General features: G+C 45.2%; 1 protein-coding gene across 2 annotated transcripts in view; it reads left to right on the forward strand.

Annotated features, from left to right (window-relative positions):
* ZNF592 (zinc finger protein 592) overlaps nt 1-17681 on the forward strand; it is a 41567-nt gene that overhangs the window by 16038 nt on the left and 7848 nt on the right. For both annotated transcript variants that reach the window (XM_068410273.1, XM_068410275.1), the window contains exons 4-7: nt 6825-7003; nt 12210-12386; nt 13181-13340; nt 16845-17123. In XM_068410273.1, the coding sequence (XP_068266374.1) occupies nt 6825-7003; nt 12210-12386; nt 13181-13340; nt 16845-17123 (795 nt within the window). The remainder of the gene's footprint in view (nt 1-6824; nt 7004-12209; nt 12387-13180; nt 13341-16844; nt 17124-17681) is intronic.

Here is a 17681-nt window from a genome sequence, read left to right on the forward strand (position 1 = left end):
GCCACGTAAACCCAGTACAGTGGGTTGGAGGAAAAGATGTGGAAACTGAAATTCTCAAAATTACAGCCACGATTATGAAAAGAGCTACAGGCTGAGAAAATTCAGAATTAAGCTTCTTTGATGCACCATTGTCTAAGATCTGTGATTCTAGTGTTTTTTTCTATTGCAATTCCACTTTGTTTCCTAAAACTGTCAGGTTTCTAGGTCTACACTGATGCTTTAACCAGGGCTTTTTCCACATACATAAAAATGTATTTTGTGGTTATTGAACAGTCTTACCTTCCAGGGAGTAGGGTTTTAGTTGAATGCCTTATTTTATTGAGGCTTAAGCACCCTGGTGTCTTGGGATTATTTAGATGTGTGTGTGTGTGTAGGAGTTGGTCTTGGTGAAGGTCTGAGAAAGATGCTAGGTTTGGGAGGGCTGGGCAGCAAGCGAGGTGCAGGAATACAAATGAGAGTGAACAAGGTCGACAGGAGGAGATGGGATGCAATGATGAGGCTGAGGATGAATAGACGTGAGGTAGAGAGCAGGGGTAAGCTGGAGATAGCAGAAGAGAGGATGGATGGGAGAAGTTTTGAATTGAAGGCCGTCTTGTGGTCATGTCCTTTAGACTGAAGGCCAAGCAGACTCCCTCCTTAGGCTGGCATCTTAAAAAAAGCAACTATAACCAAGGACATAAAAATATCTTCGTTGTACTTGGGTGTGACAATGTAAGCTTGTATAGGAGTTAATTAGGATAAAACATCTACGTTAGGCCTGGACTTGACACAAGTTCTGCCACTGAAACTTGAACGCACTGGTTTTAGGGTATCAGTTGGGTTCTAGGTTTTTCTTCTTCAAATTGATAATCTTTAGTTTCTGCTGTAGGGGTTTTTTTCTATATCTATAAATTGAACATGCTAATGCAGTGATACCTATTCATTTAAGGAGAGCCTGGGGAGCAGCATAGTTTAGTTGTCACAGTGACAGCAAGAGAAATTCTCTGCTCGCCACTTCTCCTCCCATTGGTAAAATTTTGTGTAGCAGCATTGTAACCTGGATGGTTGAAATAAACCAAGTCAAAAATAAGCCTCCAAGCACCTGGATATTGACTGTAGCATGGCCCAGCAAACGGTCATACCGGTGGGAGGTGGGGAAGGGGAGCGCGGAGTTGCAGCGATGAAGATGTTGGGACCAGCTGTGCTGCTAGAGCCAGCACGTCACGCTGCCGCACGCTGGAGCATCTACGCTGAGGGATGCAGGTTGCTGGCATTTATCCCAGTGAGGCACTAAGTGGAAGCTAATGTGAAGTTAAAGGTTAACTTTAAGTAGTAATTCGCCAGTAATTTTTTTTATAGCAGAGGCATCCTGCTAATCTCTAACTGCTTGTGGTCCCTTGGCTGCAGAAGTGTCAGCTGCATCCGCAGCTATGCCTAAGCTAGAAAAATTAAAGCTCGCAGAAGGCTGGATTTGGGAAGAACTGGGGCTTTGGGGCACTGCTGGTGGGGGATTTTTGGTTTGAATATGTAAAGGACAAGCACTCTTTAAAACATTTGCATTCCGAAAATATAATTTCTCTTCCCCTCTAGCTGTTTCACTCTGACTCCTTAATATTTTTTTTTTTAATTCAGAGATCATTAGCCTTATGAATCTTTGAATCTTCTCCTCTTTCATAGCCCTGATCCCATGCCCTAGAGTCAGTGTAGCCCCATGATTTTCAGCTGAAGCTACATGACGATCATGTCAAGGAGGATCCTTGTAGTTTGGGGGCATCTCTTAGATAGCCACGAGCTTCATCAATGTCACTTGAACTCTAATATAAAGTGTCTGTGCTTGTAATGAAGCTGGTTCCATTTCCACTCGTGCATAAGGAGTAAGTGAAAGCGAAGAGTTTTGTGTCTTTCAGGGCTGTGTTAACGGGGATTGTGCCCTCACTGCTCACAGGCTTTATCTGAGCGAGAAAATCGGCCGCAGGCATTTTGTGCTGACGCCTGCGTGTGAGAAGATGGGAGCTCGCCCCGACTCTGGTCCAGGGTGCTTTGCGCTGCCGGCGATTAGAAGAAAACACGCTCGTGAGCGGATCAAATTTGACACCGACTTGTGTAGTTTCAATGAAACAGAAAGGTTAATGGTGCCACCTCTACACAGGCGCTTTCCAGAGCAAAACTCTGCTTTAACTATAAATTTCCTGATTTGGAAACACCTCTGTGGCCAAAGGGTTGGGTTTAATAGACAAAATTTTTTGGAGCGGTATGTTTTTTTCAGCCTTCACTCTACTTCAGTGAGTATTGCTTTTTTTTTTTTTCCTTTCTGAAGAAGTTAATAAGTAGAAATGGGAATAAAATCAAATATTCTGAAACGTCTGAGCTTCTGAGCATTTTTTTGTGAATGTGACTTCTGGAAGAAAAGCCCAAATGCAATGTGGCGGGCAAAGCGGAATGAAAGAAAACTTGTAATAAATAACTCTTGATTAAAGTGTAGGTTATGGGAGTATATGAAAAACACAGACATTACACAACTCAAAATCATATCCTGGTAACATGCTTTAGAAATAACTGACTAATGAATGTCTCAAATTGCTGCCAGACTTCTTTGAAGAGTCATGGAAAACTAGGAGAGAGATAAAAATGTGACATCTGGAACCAAGTTACAATTTCTCATACAAAGCAGAAGAGTTGCAAAAGAAAAAGCCACTTGGTCTCCAAGATGAAGCCTTTGGTGGGGCAGCCCAGATGCGGCTGCCCATTTACTCCTGACAAATGCAGCAACTCCTGGTGTGAAATGGATGAGCAGACTCTCCTGCAGTGCCCCTGGGCAGGATTCTAGCCTTGCATCTTCTGCAGGTGTTAAGAAAAGGATCAGCATGAGCACAAAGATGCCAATTATAATTTTTTTCCTCAGAATCATTGGTTGGGGTTGGAAGGGGCCTCTGGAGATCATCCAGTCCAACCCCTGCCAAAGCAGGGTCACCCAGAGCACGTTGCACAGGGTCGCGTCTAAGAAGGTTTTGAATATCTCCAGAGAAGGAGACTCCCCACCCTCCCTGGGCAGCCTGTGCCAGGGCTCTGTCGAGCCTCCACTGAACCTTTTTCAGTTCTACTGTATTCCTTGGTTGATTCAGTGGAAAAATATAACCTGCCATTTTATTACCCAGTCACTCAGTCCTTTATGGTCTTCTTGCAGTCCTTCGTGGTCAGCCCGTATCTGTAACATGCTGAGTTACTGGGTTATGATCATCTATGTTTGATGTTTCACTACTTGTTTCCCTTTCCCTGATACTTTGAGACTATTTTGAAGAGCCCAAATCTCAGCAGAACTTCCTGGGAACCTTCCTCCATCAAAATACCAACTGTTTATTCCTTTCTTCTACTTATTTATCCATGCAAAAACCTTCCTCTCTTATGCCACAGCAGCTTAGTTTCCTTAAAACCCTTTAGTAAAGGGTGTTGCAAAACCATTTTGGAAATCGAGGCAGAGTGACCCATCTGCAGGTCAGATCTTCCTTACCCACGTGGTTGTTGACTCCTCTGGAGAGCTCGGATGGGTTCATGAAGCAGCGAGGGAGAAGCTGCGTGGACTTTTCCCAAGTACACAAGTAATTCTGGTTGAAGATGACAGTTTTCCTTATTCTAAGTTGTCCTTGTGACTCATCGCTCTTCGTTTTGTCTGTTTACTCCCTGACTTCTTGTCTCTTCCATGAGACGATCTGAACTGGGAGGCTTGGGCTGGTTATTTTGTGCACCCCCTGCAGAGCGTGGTGTCAGCGTGGGCATCCTTCCAGCTTCTTCCCCAGCGTCTGCAGACACAATAAATTCATTTAGCCTTAGCCTCGCCGAGTCTTGCTTTTTATTCCCGTATCGTGTGTACGCACTGTCTGGCTTCCTGCTCTTGCAGAGCCCAAAGAAGATAACCGCTAGTTTTGATGCCTCTTGCTAGCTGTCCCCCAAACATTTCTGCCCTAGGTTAGCATATTTTTGGCCCCTGCTGAGCCTTTCCCATAAGGAGGGGGGGTGACGGGAACTCGCTGCTCCTCTGCCACAGCCTGCACATCCCCAGGCAGCAGTGCCCGGGCGTGGAGCCCATTAAATATCGGGTGATTCTAGCATGTTTTAGATCCAGCACGAGCACACACAGCAGTGAAAATCCATTTTTTTTACCGTGTGCTGGTTGCCAGGGTACCGAGGATGCCTTTGGGGGCATGCTGGGGAGGAAGAGGTGAGCCCCAAACTGTCTCTTTGCTGCCTTAAAATCAAAACTAAATTGGCTTTGACAACGCAGGATCCGGGGAGAAAATGTTTCTCGCTCAGCTACAAGGGCAAAGGTGCTTTCAACTTGTGTTTGTGCTGACTCTGCTTTAAATATTAGGCAGGATCAAAGCGAGGGCAATGCTATTTTAACAATGCCAAAAAGTTAAATTTCCTATTGCAAATCAAAACCCGGTTAGAAAAAAATGCCATAAACCACAATAAAACTGCCCTGAACATTAATTTCTTCTTGTAGCTCTTATTTGGAGATTTGAGAGCGCTTTGGAGAATTTAAGGTCCCGCTCAGCTCCTCGCAGAGAGGTCCTGGGGGCTTTTCTATTTCCCGTTTTCCCATTCTCGTTTATATTTCATGGCTCCGACCATTGCTCAGTAGCTCTGTTTTTCTTTGCTGAAGTTAGGGGGCTTCTCCACCATTTGGGGAAGTGCTGAAACACTCTTGAGTTTATTGGAATTGCATTTGGGTGCGTGTATGGGGGTCCTACGATACAATTTCGTCCCCCTGTTTCTCTCTTTCCTGGGGAAACCTTTTCTCCTCTAAACTTCAGTTGCAATGTGTCTCAGATCATGTGTCCAAGGCTTTTGATGTGTTTGGCAATTTCTGTAGTTTACTCCTTCAAGAGCCTAATTTTTATTCCCCTTTCCCCCCCCGTCATGAACCTTTTCAGGTTTGTCATAGCTTTGCATTTTATTATAGATGATGCTTTCTGTTACCTGCAGTGTTTTCGACAGTTCCCTGATGGATGTTATATAGTGGAGTGTCCCAGAGATGCTGCATGAAATAGCAATAATGTAGAAAATGGAGCTGGCCCTTAATTTTATTTATTTTTCTGTCAGATTTAGGGGTTTCTGTCCTGGGTTCCTACCCTGGTTGCCAGCAGTGAAGTCTTGCAGGACTTGGTTTGGTCCGTCTGTGTGGGCACATGCTACGTTAAAAGCTTTATTTGACCATGTAGATAGACCCTTTGGTACAACTTCTTACCATCTCTGATCTAATGAGCCACATAACCTTCTTTAACTGTAGCAGAAGAAATTATGTAATTATTTTACCTGATTTGATAATCCATAATTAGCTACTTGCTGTAGTTCATTCTCAAGCTAGAGTTAGGAGCAGAGGAGTAATTTTGCATGGGTTTATTAATGACAGAATAGAGTTTCAGCTCCTAGAGGGCTCAAGGCTGGAGGGCTGATATCTACTCCAGCTCTACTCCTACTTAGGCATTGAGTAATGTGCATCCTACAGAGGATGAGTAGCTGCCCCTGGGTTTGAAGGAATACAGAAGAGTCAAGACACCCATGAAAGGGAGCAGAGGTTTGACAGCTGTTGAACCTGGGACAATCTATCCACATAAAAAACTTTACATATCAAGTAAATGATGCTTCTTCTGCAGAGCTGTATTGCTAGTAAGTGTGGTCCTTGTAAGGGTAGAGGAAAAAAAAATGGATTTCATGAAGGGTGCAGAAACAGGGAGAGAAAGAGTCTTTGCGTCATTTCTAGTTATCAAGAAGTTCTATAGGGGTGTCATAGCCCACGTGGTTTGTGGTCTTTCAAAGTTCAGATTTCATCTGGTCCAAAGAAATTTTGTAAGAGACACAACTGGGGTTTTGGTGGGGAAGGCTGCTGCCCATCAGGACTGCACCGCGTTCAGCAGTAAGGGTTTCGAGTTGGGGTGTAATGGAGTTTTCCTGCTTTTTTGGGGTGATTTTGGTGCAGGGTGGGGGCTTGTTGAGAAGAGTGCTTTCCTTCTCAAGTGCCTTAATGCGGAAGTGAAAGCAGTGACCAAACAGAACATCTTCAGAGCTAAGAGGTGAAAGATTTGGGCTCCGCACTTCAAGAAAGATGTTGAGGTGTTGGAGCGAGTCCAGAGGAGGGCGACCAAGCTGGTGAAGGGTCTGGAGGGTCTGACCTACGAGGAATGGCTGAGGGAGCTGGGGTTGTTTAGCCTGGAGAAGAGGAGGCTTGGAGGTGACCTTATTGCAGTCTACAACTACCTGAAGGGAGGTTGTAGTGAAGTGGGAGTCAGCCTCTTCTCCCGGGCAACCAGCGATAGGACAAGAGGACACAGCCTCAAGCTTTGCCAGGGGAGGTTCAGGTTGGACATTAGGAAGAATTTCTTTTCAGAAGGGGTTATTAGACATTGGAAGGCGCTGCCCGGGGAGGTGGTGGAGTCATGATCTCTGGAGGTGTTTAAGAAAAGACTGAACATGGCACTTAGTGCCATGGTCTAATTGACAGGGTGGTGTCAGGGCAACGGTTGGACTCAATGATCCCAGAGGTCTCTTCCAACCTGGTTGATTGTGTGAGTCTGTGATTTTGGTTTTGTTTTTTAGGGGGAAAAAAGGGAAATAAACCACAGAGGACATGGTTTAAGAATGGATACTGTCATCGGGAATGGCTAACTGTGGAAGTTCTTAGGGTTGTTGTGGAAAAAGATGATAAGGACGCTAGCCAAAGAGCTACGTAGAGTTGTTAGTAGTAGAGGAATGTGCTGGAGCTTCCTCCAAACATGAAAGTTTTCTAGAGGGATTTGGCAGGGGGAAAGGCAAACAGATAATAACTAACTAATGGTTTCTTTCATCAGACATGTAAGGTGTGCCAGATGATGCTGCCCAACAAGTGCAGTTACTGCGCTCACCAGAGGATCCACGCTCACAAGTCTCCGTACTGCTGCCCGGAGTGCGGAGCCGTCTGCCGCTCTGCCTATTTCCAAACTCACGTCAAGGACAACTGCCTGCATTACTCCCGCAAAGTTGGATTCAGGTTTGTGCAGCTCCAGAGGGTCCATGCCGAGGTGGCGAGAGGGAATGGGAAACTGGGATTTAATCTTTGGAAATGGGTCTTCCTTACAGCAGAAACGAAAGAGGATGTAGCCCGGGCCTGGTGTGGTTTCCTGCATGACAAAACACGTTTGAAATGGGGAATTACTCAATGGATTTAAGAGGAGGTTTCTGAGAGCAGAAATTATTTTGAGGCAGCTTTAAGCTGAAAGACGCTTGTGTTGAATTCAGGTTGCAGACGGGCGTCTCGGGATTGATATTTACAGCAAAAAGATTGCAGATCTTAATCCTCTAAATCTCTTTAAGGTTTGAACTTATATTTATGTCAGTTATAGTGGATTGAGGGATGTGTGCCTTCACGAGAAGGGCGTAGATTATTTTCTTGTGTGCCTCCACAACTCTCCAAACACTTCTCATGAACTGGGACAGATGTTGGAAGGCTCCCAAGGTTCTGGATGCGGTGGTGTGTATGTGCATGCATTTTCTCCAACCAAATTGATTGCTTTAATAAAAGACATTATTTTTCCCGACAAGCCTTTCCTCCTTGGCATGTTTAGATCACCTCAGCTGCAGCACAGCTCTTAAGACACAGATGATTTGCCTGGGAGATGAGACTAGGTGACCTTTTAGGATTCATTAAAGTTCTGTTTTTTCTCCCATGGCTATTAAATACTTTGAAATTTAAAATGAATACGGCAATTTCTGCTCTTGGAGCTGTACTTTTAAGATGTGTGCAAATTCAGGAAGCCTCCACTGTGTGGGTTGTTCTGAAATCACACTTAGGTTTTCAAGGGCTTTTTTTTCAACCATGAAGACAAAAGACATAACAAACCGATTCTGAATTTAATTATATATAGATAAGGATTTTTTTATGTGGGATCTGGTTTGAGGGGGCACAGCCCACAAAAAATAATTAATTCCATTGCAAATTAAATGGCTGTGGTACTGGGGCTGTTTGAAAATGAGTTAATCTGAGAGAAGGAGGAAAGCTGGGAAAAAAGTGTTTTCCCTGAGATGGAAAAATGAGAATGGAGTAGACGTCAGAAAACTAACCACAGGTTTGGTGGTGTTCTTTGGATTTCACTGGCACCAGAGAATCCCAAGTGCAGGCACAGCTTCATCACGCTGAGCTGCTTGTGCAGCATCCCCATCCCCATCGATGCCTCGATCAATGACGTGTCACAGGGTTACGCTGGCCTGAGCTGCATTATACAGGAAGCTCAGTCTTTTAGCAGTGATCCAGTGCAAGTCCTTTCTCCTCTGTTTCCAACTGATGGGTGGAACTCACAGTGTACAGCAGAACTTGGTCCTGACTCTTAAGTGTATGACCTGGCATTTTTTAAAAACATTATTCTTTACAGATGTATTACAGTAATATCTCTATGATGCCTTAATCTTTGTCAGCAACGAGAGCTCCCATCTGTCTACAGATGTCATTAGCAAATATCTGCTTTCCATGGCAGGGACAGTAATGAAGACCTAAACCAAGACAGAGCTCAAGAATGATACTTAAGGATTTTTTAGCTTTACCCAGCTTCTGTAGAAGCTAAATTTCTTTAACTTCTCCTCTAATTCGCATCTGCTCCAGCTCATCTTTGAAGACTGACTCCACCAGACAGGTGAACTTCTGGCTGTGCCGTCCTTGTTATCCTGCCTGTGTCTGCTGCAGGGTTGATGTCATTGGCATTGTTGAAAAGAGAAGAAATAAATTTTAGTTGCAGAACTGCATCTAGATAATCCATGGCATCTGCCCTGTGGTCACGTAGCAACTTTACTTCTTTTCTCTCCCTTTTGTTACTCGCAGAGCCAAAAAGCCAAGGAGCTCTTCTAAATCCTTCCCAGGATCAGCTTGACTTTTGCCACTTCTCACTATATCCCTGTTTTTCTTGAATTTCTGGTGCATAAGTTTGGTTTTGTTCTTGTGATCAGTCCTTATTCTATCTCCTTTTCTGCTAATACCCCAATGCATTCAATTTCAGTTTGGAGTGAGATTGTTTTATCTGGGTTTTAGTCATGGCTAGTGATTACACTGAAAATGAGAAAGGTCTTCTGCAGTTAAAAACTAAAATCAACAAGCCTGTCCTAAATGCTCCTTTCCACTTGGCTCCAGTTGTCACCTCCCCCCCTTTTCCAAGCACCTTCCAGCTGTCCCCACTGATCTGGGACTTGTTTCCCTGCTTGGTGCTGTCTGGAGAGTTGAGGGGCTGGAAGGTGATGGCATAGGAAATGTTCAGAGGGTTAAGACAACCTCTTGTAGCTTTAGCTTCTCTCCAAGGATGCTTTCCAAGACTTTTACGCCACCCTTCCTTGCCCTGAGGCTATGTGGGAGTCTTCTCTTGCAAATTATTCCCCCGTGCTGGGGAGATGATAGCAGAATTTGCAATTTGCAGAAATTACATGGCAAACCTCTGACATCCTCCAACCACTTTGTTCTGCTAATTAGTTTACTTTATCAAACTTTGTCCTTCTGGCACTGGGATTCTTGATTACAAAGTGGCTGTTGTTTAAACTTCCATTTACTGTAAATTAAATTAACTTGTGATCATTTGACCCTGAGTTAGTACTTATTTCATTCCTAATTCTAAATGAAGTACTGAGCGTAATGCAGAACCATCTCTTGTTAGTTCAGGGCGTGTTTGTGGAAGAAGCCCATCGGATATTCCTGGATGTACCAGCCAGACCTTACTGCCAGGATTAGCCTTTGTTCTTCTATTTATACTTGAGGAATTTACTCATCCATAATAACACGGTTCCTGGTGTTTCTACACTAGAAAGTCTCTCTCCCTGTCTCATGTGAATGAGGATCAGGCTCGAAGGCAGAGCTACCTGAGCAGAATGTTTTCATGCTTCCCCAAAGATGACACCAGCTGTTGTCACCACTTCCTTCTGTAAATCTAAGAAAACAGCGTTTCTGTGTATATTTTGGGGGGAGAGGGTTTAGCTCCTTTGGGCTGGCTTCTTTTGAAGTGTAACTTCAAAGTGCGGGCTTGTTTCCTAAACGCTGTTGGGAGGCTCCTTCGGAGGGAAGGATAATCTAGCGGCTTGTTTGTTTTTGATATGGGCTTGGAGCTCTTCCAGTTGCTCGATAGCTGGGGTCCATCTGTGACAGCAGCGTCTGTGCCGCGGCACTGCCGAGGACACAAACCCCAACAGGGCTGCGGGCAAACGGCAGACCTTAGAATGAAAGAAAAAAGGTATTTATAAGGTAGCTTAACTCCAGGCTTGCTGGAGGAAGTTATCCCTTGTGTGTCTGTCCTGGCCAATTTTCCTTTCAGTGATTTTTACTTTCAGCTAAGTCTCTTCTAAGTAACTGCACTTTCTGAAAGTAACTGCATGTTTTGCAGACAGTGTCTGCTTCTAGGGCTGATAACGCTCGGAGTTTGTAGCTATCACTGAGGCACCGGTAGGGATGTTGTGCAGAAAGGCTCTTGCTGTACTTAGTCTTAGAGAAACCAAGGTCACTGCTGAATTCCTCACTGCTTATGAGTGAAGAGCCGAAGGGGGGGTCGTACCTGCAGGGAGGAGCGGACAGGGCAGGTGACCCAAAATTGACCAACGAAGGTATTCCATCCCACACACGTCATTCTCAGTATAAAAGCAGGGGGGATCATGAGGGTCTCGGCCCCCTGCACCTTCCGCCTGCTGGTTTTTGGGTGCTTCTGCTGCTTCGAGCTGCTTCTGCGGCTTGAGCCTTTGGCCAGCGTCCAAGGAGGACTCTGTCTGTTTTCCTGCTGCCCCCGATCCCGATCCGTGCATCCCTGAATCCAGCTCTCGACCGTCACTGGGCCCAGCCTGGGCCTTCCCGGAGCCTGCCCTGCAGTGCCGGTGGGGACGTGGCCGACATCGGGGGAGCTCGATCTTGGTTTTGTATATATTTGTATATATTTGATTATTCCAATATTATTATTAAACTCTTTTTCATTATTATAGTTTATTAAAACTGTTTTAACTTTCCAACCCGTAAGTCTCTCTCCCTTTTCCCTTTCCCTTTCCCTCTGGGTGGGGGGGGAGGGTTAACAGAGAGCGTCTGCCACAGGTTTAATAGCCAGCCCAGCTTCAAACCGTGACAGTGTCTCACATCCTACTAGCATAAGCACTGGCCCCCTGGATTGCCCTGCGGAGCTCCTCCGCTGTAACGGCCCGGACGTGGCTTAAGCGGGGATCCGCCGTTAGTCATTTTGATTGGATCTTCTTAGGAGAGGCTATTCTGGTCCTGGATCAGCACAGGTGCTCCTGTGGGGATGGTAAACCCCATGGCTGGTGTGGCCGAGGCAGGCGAGGGCAGGTGTCTGCATCCTCACGTGCCCTTGTAGTGTTGGTGCGTGGCTTCTCTCGGAGCACAGCAGGCGGGTGGATTCTCAGGAGGAGTATTAAAGTTAAATATAGTAAGGCTGCCGTTTGTTGCCATCTTGGGGGAGTATCAGGCAAGGCCTGTCGCAGGCATGCGTTGGGAGGAGAGACAGGCTGGGACCGGCGGAGTGACCTGGGCTCTCCTCCTGACCCTGAGGCTATGTTTTCAGCTGCCTCGAAGAATCCTTTGGCTTCACGTGCAACCTCTGCTTCTTCCTCTCTCTCCTCTCAGAGCATCCACCCAGCTCCCAGACAAGCACTTTCTAGGCAACACCTGTGTCTTAATGATTTTAATGAGCTTAATCAGTTCTTTGGGTGTTTCTGTTGCTGTTTTCAGTATCTTTGCTGTTGCTGTCATTATTTTCTAGTGCTTAGTGGAGTATGAGAAACAATTGTACAGGGTTACTGAAGATTTTCTAGCTGAATATTGTTTTCATTTTGTACTGGGAACTAACTGGTATTTATGCTGCTTATTGCTACCCAGAGATCTCAACAGATACTTTTACTTTAGTTCACTTGTACCTGTGGTGGAATTGGCTTTCACAGATACAGGGCTGGCATTTTGCTGAACCACATTTTCCTTTATTCTTTCTGGGTTGTTTTAGTCTCTGAAGGCTTCTTTTATAGATCCTGTTTGCTTGTCGCTAACATCTAGTTGTGAGATCTGCCCAGCTTGTGAGTTCCCGTATCGTATTCCTCCTTGACTCTTCCACGTTGCTATTGAAGAGACTAAATGAGGACCCACCATAGCCTGGTGCTTATCTCCATCGGTGCCGCTTTGTGTGTGTCGGAAGCAACGCCGTGGCTGTAACTCAGCTCTTTCTCTGTGCGTCCCCCAGGTGCATCCACTGTGGAGTCGTCTTCACGACCCTCGCCATGCTGAAAGCTCACATCCACGAGAAACACTGCGAAGTCTTCCACAAGTGTTCTTTTTGCCCGATGGCCTTCAAGTCGGCCGACAGCACCACAGCTCACATGACCAGCCAGCACCCAGCAAAGTGTCACAAGACTACTCAGTAAGTATTTTGGGTTTATCCCTTCTTCTCCTTTGCTAGGTAGCTCTAAGATTCCCCCTTTCCCTCCCATTTTTTTTTCTATTTTTGGTTTCTGTCCTCATATGAGAAGATTTGCCACTTTGTCTGCAGGAGGGGGTCTGTCCCTAGCCACAGCGTGCTCTCCTTGGTACGAACACAGTCTCCTGGGTAGGAGGAGACGAGTTTGAGCAGGGAAGAGCTGAACATCCATAAAAGGAACTTAATTGTCACCTCTTTGTCCGGCAGGACCCACAGTGGCACCTCTTGGTAGATGGCTCCAGAGCAACTGCTGTATCTGCCACTGGAAAGGGAGAGTTACGCCATGCAGCGTTGCCCCCAAAAATCACTAGAGAGAAAACTCCTGTTTTTTCCGCTCTGTAGCTTTTCCCTCCAAGCCTTGAGCTAGTGCAGAAAATGTGTGCTTGAAGGGAGGATCTATGGAAAGGTGGGATTGAAAGTAACGCGTAGCTAGCTAGCATACTTTGAGTTTGCTTCCATCTGTCTGCACTTACCGACACACACACACACGTAGGTAGTTATGCATATGCATAGAAGTAAACTTATTTTTAGAAAGCTGTGGTATGTGCCTGAGTCATTTTGTTGTTCTTCCCAGTTGACTTAATGGTTCAGCTGTCCACGTGGGTGTGTGTTGACAATACATTGAGAGCACAGCCCTCCTCAGAAGCCCATCCCTTTCTGAAGCTGCTGAGAAAACTTTTTCCACTGCCACCTTAAGATAACTAACAGACTGAATTTACTTTTTTCAATTGTTCCAGGGTGATCTACAAATGCTCTTGCGAGACGGTCTTTAACAGGAAGAAGCTGCTCCAAGAGCACTTCCAGCAGAACACCACCAAGTTGTTAGTGGCAGTGTTTAAGTGCCCACAGTGTCAGCTGGTGTATATGCAGAAACAGCAGTTAATGCTGCACGTTAAGGTAGGTAACTCCCACCACTTACTGATACAAGGTCCTGGTTTTTGAGTTCACAGAGAGTTTACATCAACTGGGTGAGGAAATTAGTTGAAGAAGTGGAAGGTTTCCTAGAACACAAGTCTTATGACAAGTGGCTGAGGGAACTGGGGTTGTTTAGTCTGGAGAAAAGGAGGCTGAGGGGAGACCTTATTGCTGTCTACAACTGCCTGAAAGGAGGGCGTAGTGAGGTGGGTGTTAATCTCTTCTCCCAGGTAACAAGCGACAAGACAAGAGGAAACGGCCTCAAGTTGTGTCAGGGGAGGTTTAGATTGGAGATCAGGGACAATTTATTCACCGAAAAGGTTGTCAAGCACTGGCACAGGCTGCCCAGGGCAGTGGTGGAGTCACCATCCCTGGAGGTATTCAAAAGCCGTGTAGATGTGGTGCATGGGTTAGTGGTGGCCTTGGCAGTGCTGGGTTAACGGTTGGGCTCGATGATCATAAAGGTCCTTTCCAACTAAAACGATTCTATGGTTCTGTAAGGTTCTTGAGGAATATATTAGTGGAAAAATAGATGACAATGATTTACAGTATTGTCTGGAAACATCAGTGGAGCATTTTGTGTTGGTTGATAACAATGCAGGCACTTCCTCTCATCTATATGTGATTTAACCTTATGACAAAGGCTTGTTTTCTGTGGGTAAATCTTTTTGATTTTTAACTGTTCTGTGTTAAACCCAAGGAAGTGATTCAACTAGGGCAGGAGCTTTATCTTTGGTTGGGAGACAGAGATAAGTATTCTCTGTTGCTCAATTTATATAATGAAAGCTGAATCTCTCTTTTGAGTGCTCACCTGGAGAGCTCTGGCCCCTTTGCAGCTGTCTCAGAGAGAGGCCGCATGGCATTTAACACCCCGCTTCCCTGGCTGCTCCCCTTGCCTGCAGAACCACACCAGATCGCAAGAGGGGAGTGACAGAGGCAGAAGTGATTGCCCTGGAGGTATCAGCCTTTGGGAGATGCATCCCCCGCCTTGTGTGTGTCCATGCTGGCACCACTCAGCCTGCTGCAGAAGATGGTCTGAAATGGATGGTTGTGCGCAACCCCAAAACTTGGTGGAAATGGTGGTCTGGAGAGGGCTTCAAACCTGCCCTCCCTCAGTAACGGCTCATACTGCAATAAGCGCTGCAATAATCTCGCTCTCCTTCATCACTCTTTTATCCATACAAAAAGCTGGTTATTGTCCATTTTGTGGTGGTTTCTAGCGGGATGCATGTGAGGGCTTGTGGATCTGATTATGCCATAGATGTGTAAGCGCTGCATTTTTCTGTTGTCTTAGTCAGTATGTTTCTATGTACAGTGTCTAACAACACCGCCGTGGAAATCCTCTCGGAAGATTTCTTGGTGGCGTTCTGAAGAAAGAGCTTGCAAAATCTTATTTCCCTTTGATTAGAAAAAAAAAGTGACATAATTTTTTTAATCAGTGACTTTATTTCGTTTATACTTACACTTAAAAAGCAAGAAGATTCGTTAGCTCGCTCCTAAAAGCAAAAACCATTCAAAACTACTTCTTTGCTCTCTCCCTCATGCCTTTAACTTGCAAATGTGGAAATGCTTTGCATGCAGTAATGAATTAAAATTTGAAGCCCTCCTGTGAAGCTGATGATTGCTAATCTTCCTGTATTATAGCTAGGAAAATAGAGTTGAGATTAAGGCTGGGACCTTCAAAGAGGCATTCAACCCCAATGCTAAAAGACGGGCTGGAGTTGAGGTACACAGCTTGTTGCGGCTTATTTGCAAATCCCACCCCCAGGGACCTGCCTGCAGCAGTTTGTGCACCAGCACCCTGGCATCTCCACTACAAAACTTTTGTCTTTTAACCACGAGGCTGTATTTGCCCATCAACAGGTCTTTGAGATGGTAATTGAAGAAGGCTTTTTGGCTGTGGCAGGGTACTAATTGCACTAACCCGTTTCCTCTCCTGTCAGTTCCTTCATAGGGAGGTTCAGGTTGGACATTAGGAAGCATTTCTTCTCAGCAAGGGTCATTAGACATTGGAAGGGGCTGCCCAGGGAGGTGGTGGAGTCACCATCTCTGGATGTGTTTAAGAAAAGCCTGGACATGGCACTTAGTGCCATGGTCTAGTTGACATGGTGGTGTCAGGGCAATGGTTGGACTCGATGATCCCAGAGGTCTCCTCCAACCTGGTTGATTCTGTGATTCTGTGAGTTTATAAGAGGTGCTGTCTAACGTGTGCCTACATGCAAAATAAAGAAGCCGTCTGCCTTCTTTCCTGGCTTTCCGTCGTTAAAGCGTAAGAGTAGGAGTTAGAAGGTCTGGTTCCTGTTATTGATTCTCCAGAGAAGTCAGTTCCTTCTTCTGTGCTCCTTTTTTTCTTTCCCCCAGTGGTGTAATAACAGGAGAAATGGAGTAATGAGTACTAATGTACTCTTTGCTCAGAAAACACTCTTGAGATTTCCAGATGGGGAGAAGGGTGAACTGTTCGTGTTACCCTAAATAACTGTGGAGCAGCTGTCATTGCCCTGCCATTGCATGAAAGAGCCTCTGCAGACATCAGCTGGATCAGGTGCAAAGCACACAGGCTTCTCAGATGACACCTTGTGTTTTGAAGCTTGTTTGGTGTCTAACCCACAGAAAGACTTCCAAAGGCCTGGGGCCTTCATGTGTTGAAACTGTACCCGTTATTAATTACTGTGCACAATTAAACCTCTAAATTATCCTTTTGTGTAGATGAACTGTTGTTGTTCCTGGGGGAGTTCCTTGAGGTTTCTTTGGTATGTTGCTATTTTCCTTGCTTTTGCTTTCCCACAGCTCTTCGTTTCTGGATTATTCTCCGTATGTTCAATTTTCTTTGTTAAAATAACTTTTTGGGGGACTTTGGATTTTGGCTTGTTGAACAACCAAAGAGCCTGGAGACAGATTCCTTATAAGGGTGGTTTCTGGCTTTATGCTTGCTTTTATTTGTCAGGATTTGTCAAAGTTTTGAACTGTGAAAATGTAAATAGCAATAGACAGTGTGGAATTGAATAAAGTAGGGTTGGAGTAACTGAGAGGTTGTCCCTTGAGCAAAGATGAAGCAGCTTTGGAGCCCTCAAGATAACAGCAAACATTTCATTCAGAGCTTACCAAAGCTCTGTCTCTTTAGAGCTTTGGCTCTTGAAATAATGACAATTAACATTTCTCTTCCATTACATCTTCCCTGTTTAACCAGAGTTCTCAGAGCTCATCCAAAATGTTAAACAGGCAGCACCAAGGAGCTGCTGTTGTCATGCAGGAAACAGAAATAGAAGCTTCATGTTTCTTGGGAAGATCTTTAGCCAGGGAAAGCACTGCAGCCAGCTTCAAGGGGAAATGGGAAGATACGCAGGAGCAGGTCATCAACATATTGTTTGGGGGGGTGGGGGGCTTTAATTATATTTAAATAATAAATGTTATTTATTTATAAATAAAGGTGTATAATATGAATTACGTATAAATGTTGTGTGTGATTCCATTATTATTTTTGTCCAGGGTGTTCACGGAGTCCCTGAAAATCCTGAGGAGTGCTCAAACTTTCGACAGAAATCTGAGAAGGCATCAAGGAACCAGGTTCATGCCCCACCAAAGGAGCTGTCGGTAGCCAACGGGACTTCTCACTCCCCTCTGCCGAGGAAGGACATGAGGGTGGAAGGACACAATCCCGAATCCAAGTCCACACTGAGAAGAACTGGTTGGACTTGCAAGGAATGTTCACAGTGGATCCCCGATCGGGAAACCTATGTGTCCCACATGAAGAGAAGTCATGGAAGGGTAAGGACTCAGATGAAACTCTTCAACTAGGTAACAAGATATTTTTAGCAAAAGAGTCTGATAATCATTAATATTTGGGGCAAAAAGAAACCAAGAATCTGTTTGGCAGCTCACTGAGGAGTAAGCTCAGGGCCAGAACAAAAAAAAAAGATGTAGCGTGTTGTAAGCACACTTTGTGTCCTTGATTGTACACTCTACAACCTGCGTACCTCATCCTCTTTGCTGTTCCTTCTCCCACTGCATCTAATGTCAGGCTTCCTCTTCGGCTCATCTGGGTAAGTGGATGGAAAGTCATGTCTTCTCCAGTTGCTGGTTCACCAGTCTGATCTAAACTATTTACACCCAAAGTTACAGAAGGACGTACAGTTCCTCTACACGATGTATTGTTTGGCAGATATCACTGCATCTAACTGGGGAAGAGTAGCAGACTCATGCAGTGCGCAGACCTATCGTTGTAAGAACTGTAAATCTCAATTTTGTTCGTTTCATCCAGCTCAAGCTTTGTGTTGTCTTGACCTACTTCTGTCAAGCTAATCCTTCCTCGCTGGCAGAACATAG

The sequence above is a fragment of the Nyctibius grandis genome, chromosome 11, assembly GCF_013368605.1.
Source record: "Nyctibius grandis isolate bNycGra1 chromosome 11, bNycGra1.pri, whole genome shotgun sequence".
NCBI classification, from domain to species: domain Eukaryota; kingdom Metazoa; phylum Chordata; class Aves; order Nyctibiiformes; family Nyctibiidae; genus Nyctibius; species Nyctibius grandis.